A 3,532-nucleotide genomic window follows, 5' to 3' on the forward strand; every position below is an offset into this window, starting at 1 on the left:
CTATGGGGTCATAGTCATATCTATGGGGTCATGGCCACCTCAATGGGGTTCAAGGCTATGGGGTTGCCCCCACTGCCTCTATGGGGTTATGGCCATCCCCTCTATGGGGTCATGGCCACCTCAATGGGTTCAGAGCCATCCCTGTGGGGTTCAAGGTCCCTCTATGGGGTTCAAGGCCCCCTCTATGGGGTTCAAGGCCCCCTCTATGGGGTTCAAGGCCATCTCTATGGGGCTGTCTCCACTGCCTCTATGGGGTTATGGCCACCACCTCTATGGGGCTGTCCCCACCACCTTTATTGGGTCATGGCCACCATCTCTATGGGTTCAAGACCACCTCTATGGGGTTAAGGCCACCTCTATGGGGTGATGGCCACCATGTCTATGGGGTCATGGTCATGTCTATGGGGTCAAGGCCCCCTCTATGGGTTCAAGGCCATCTCAATGGGTTCAAGGCCACGTCCATGGGTTCAAGGCCATCTCTATGGGGTTGAAGGCCACGTCTGTGGGGTTCAAGGCCACCTCTATGGGGTTCAAGGCCCCATCTATGGGTTCAAGGCCATCTCTATGGGGCTGTCCCCACTGCCTCTATGGGGTTACGGTCATCACCTCTATGGGGTCACAGTCATATCTATGGGGTCATGGCCATCACCTCTATGGGGTCATAGTCATATCTATGGGGTCATGGCCATCTCAGTGGGTTCCAGACCGTCTCTATGGGGCTGTCCCCACTGCCTCTATGGGGTTATGGTCATCACCTCTATGGGGCTGTCCCCACCACTTCTATGGGGTCATGGCTACTTATATGGGTTCAAGGCCACCATGTCTATGGGGTCATGGTCACCACATCTATGGGATCATGGTCATGTCTATGGGGTCATGGCCATTTCTATGGGGTCATGGCCACCACATCTATGGGTTCAAGGCCACCTCTATGGGGTTATCCCTACCACCTCTATGGGGTTCAAGGCCATCTCTATGGGGTCATGGCCACCACCTCTATGGGTTCATGGCCACCACCTCTATGGGGTCATGGCCATCACCTCTATGGGGTCATAGTCATGTCTATGGGGTCATGGCCACCACCTCTATGGGGTCATAGTCATATCTATGGGGTCATGGCCACCACCTCTATGGGGTTCAAGGCCACCTCTATGGGGTTCAAGGCCATCTCTATGGGGTTCAAGGCCCCCTCTATGGGGTCATGGGCACCAAATCTATGGGTTCAAGGCCCCCTCAATGGGTTCAAGGCCCCCTCAATGGGGTTCAGGACCCCCTCTATGGGGTTCAAGGCCATCTCTATGGGGCTGTCCCCACTGCCTCTATGGGGTTATGGCCACCACCTCTATGGGGCTGTCCCCACCACCTTTATTGGGTCATGGCCACCACCTCTATGGGTTCAAGACCACCTCTATGGGTTCAAGACCACCTCTATGGGGTCATGGCCACCTCTATGGGGTTCAAGACCACCTCTATGGGTTCAAGACCACCTCTATGGGTTCAAGACCACCTCTATGGGTTCAAGGCCACCTCTATGGGGTTCTTCACCACCTCAATGGGGTTCAAGGCTATGGGGTTGCCCCCCCAGGTGGACGTGAGCGCGGCCGTGGCCTACACCATGGCGGCCAAGGAGGAGGTGGAGCTGCAGCTGATGCGCAAAGCGGCCGCCGTCACCTCGGAGGTTTTCAGCAAGTTCTTCAAGGAACGGGTGATGGAGATCGTGGACGCCGACGAGGTGAGGTTGGGGGGCCGCCAACATGGAGGGTGGGTGGGTTGGATGGAGGTTGGGTGGGTTGTGGGGCCTCCATTGGGGTCGGTTGGTTGTGGGGCCTCCAAGATGGAGGTTGCGTTGGTTGGGGGTCTCCAAAATGGAGGTGGGTTGGTTGTGGGGCCTCCAAGATGGAGGTTGGGTTGGTTGGATGGAGATCGGGTCGGTTGTGGGTCCTCCATTGGGGTCGGTTGGTTGTGGGGCCTCCAAGATGGAGGTGGGTTGGTTGGGGGGCCGCCAACATGGAGGGTGGGTGGGTTTGGGGGGCCTCCATTAGGGTTGGTTGGTTGGGGGGCCTCCAAGATGGAGGTTGGGTTGGTTGGATGGAGGTTGGGTTGGTTGTGGGGCCTCCAAAATGGAGGTCGGGTGGGTTGTGGGGCCTTCAAAATGGAGGTGGGTTGGTTGTGGGGCCTCCATTGGGGTGGGTTGGTTGTAGGGCCTCCAAGATGGAGGTTGGGTCGGTTGGATGGAGGTTGGGTTGGTTGTGGGGCCTCCATTGGGGTCGGTTGGTTGGGGGGCCGCCAACATGGAGGTGGGTCCGTTGTGGGGCCTCCATTGGGGTGGGTTGGTTGTGGGGCCTCCAAGATGGAGGTGGGTTGGTTGTGGGGCCTCCAAGATGGAGGTTGGGTTGGTTGGATGGAGGTTGGGTTGGTTGTGGGGTCTCCAAGATGGAGGTTGGGTTGGTTGGATGGAGGTTGGGTTGGTTGTGGGGTCTCCAAGATGGAGGTGGGTTGGTTGGGGGTCCTTCAAAATGGAGGTTGGGTTGGTTGTGGGGCCTCCATTGGGATTGGTTGGCTGGAGACACGTCCTCCATTGGGATTGGCTGGTTGGGGACACCTCTATATTGGGGTTGCTTGGTTGGTTGGTTGGTCTTCCATTGGGGTTGGTTGATCCTCCATCTTGGTTGGTTGGTTGGGGACACCTCCTCCCTTCTGATTGGTTGGATGAGGACACGTCCTCCATTGGGATTGGCTGGTCCTCCATTGGGGTTGGTTGGTCCATTAGGGTTGGTTGGTTGGGGACACATCCTCCATTGGGATTGGTTGGTCCTTCATTGGGATTGGTTGGTTGGAGACACCTCCTCCCTTCTGATTGGTTGGATGAGGACACGTCCTCCATTGGGATTGGTTGTTCCATTGGGATTGGTTGGTTGGGGTCACCTCCTCCCTTCTGATTGGTTGGATGAGGACATGTCCTCCATTGGGATTGGTTGGTCCATTAGGATTGGTTGGTTGGGGACACCTCCTCCCTTCTGATTGGTTGGATGAGGACACGTCCTCCATTGTGATTGGCTGGTCCTCCATTGGGGTTGGCTGGTCCTCCACTGGGATTGGCTGGTCCTCCATTGGGGTTGGCTGGCCCTCCATTGGGGTTGGCTGGTCCTCCATTGGGGTTGGTTGGTCCTCCATTGGGGTTGGTTGGTCCTCCATTGTGGTTGGTTGGTCCTCCACTGGGATTGGCTGGTTGGAAACACCTCCATATTGTGATTGGTTATTTGGGGGACACCACCTCCCTTCCGATTGGTCGCTCGAGGACGCGTCCTCCTTTCCGATTGGCCGTTCCCTTCGTCCCAACCTGTTGGTGTCCCCATAGAAAGTGAGGCACAGCAAGTTGGCCGAGTCGGTGGAGAAAGCCATCGAGGAGAAGAAATACCTGGCGGGGGCCGACCCGTCCGCCGTCGAGATGTGTTACCCCCCCATCATCCAGAGCGGGGGCAACTACAGCCTCAAGTTCAGCGTCGTCAGGTGGGGAACGACCTAGAACCGA

The 3,532-nt window shown here is 57.1% G+C and overlaps 1 protein-coding gene across 1 annotated transcript in view; it reads left to right on the forward strand.

Annotated features, from left to right (window-relative positions):
• Positions 1-3,532, forward strand: part of SUPT16H (SPT16 homolog, facilitates chromatin remodeling subunit) — a 125,845-nt gene that overhangs the window by 27,095 nt on the left and 95,218 nt on the right. The window contains exons 5-6 of the mRNA XM_032441647.1: positions 1,586-1,732; positions 3,359-3,510. Of these exons, the coding sequence (XP_032297538.1) occupies positions 1,586-1,732; positions 3,359-3,510 (299 nt within the window). The remainder of the gene's footprint in view (positions 1-1,585; positions 1,733-3,358; positions 3,511-3,532) is intronic.

The sequence above is a fragment of the Coturnix japonica genome, unplaced genomic scaffold (assembly GCF_001577835.2).
Source record: "Coturnix japonica isolate 7356 unplaced genomic scaffold, Coturnix japonica 2.1 chrUnrandom455, whole genome shotgun sequence".
NCBI classification, from domain to species: Eukaryota; Metazoa; Chordata; class Aves; order Galliformes; family Phasianidae; genus Coturnix; species Coturnix japonica.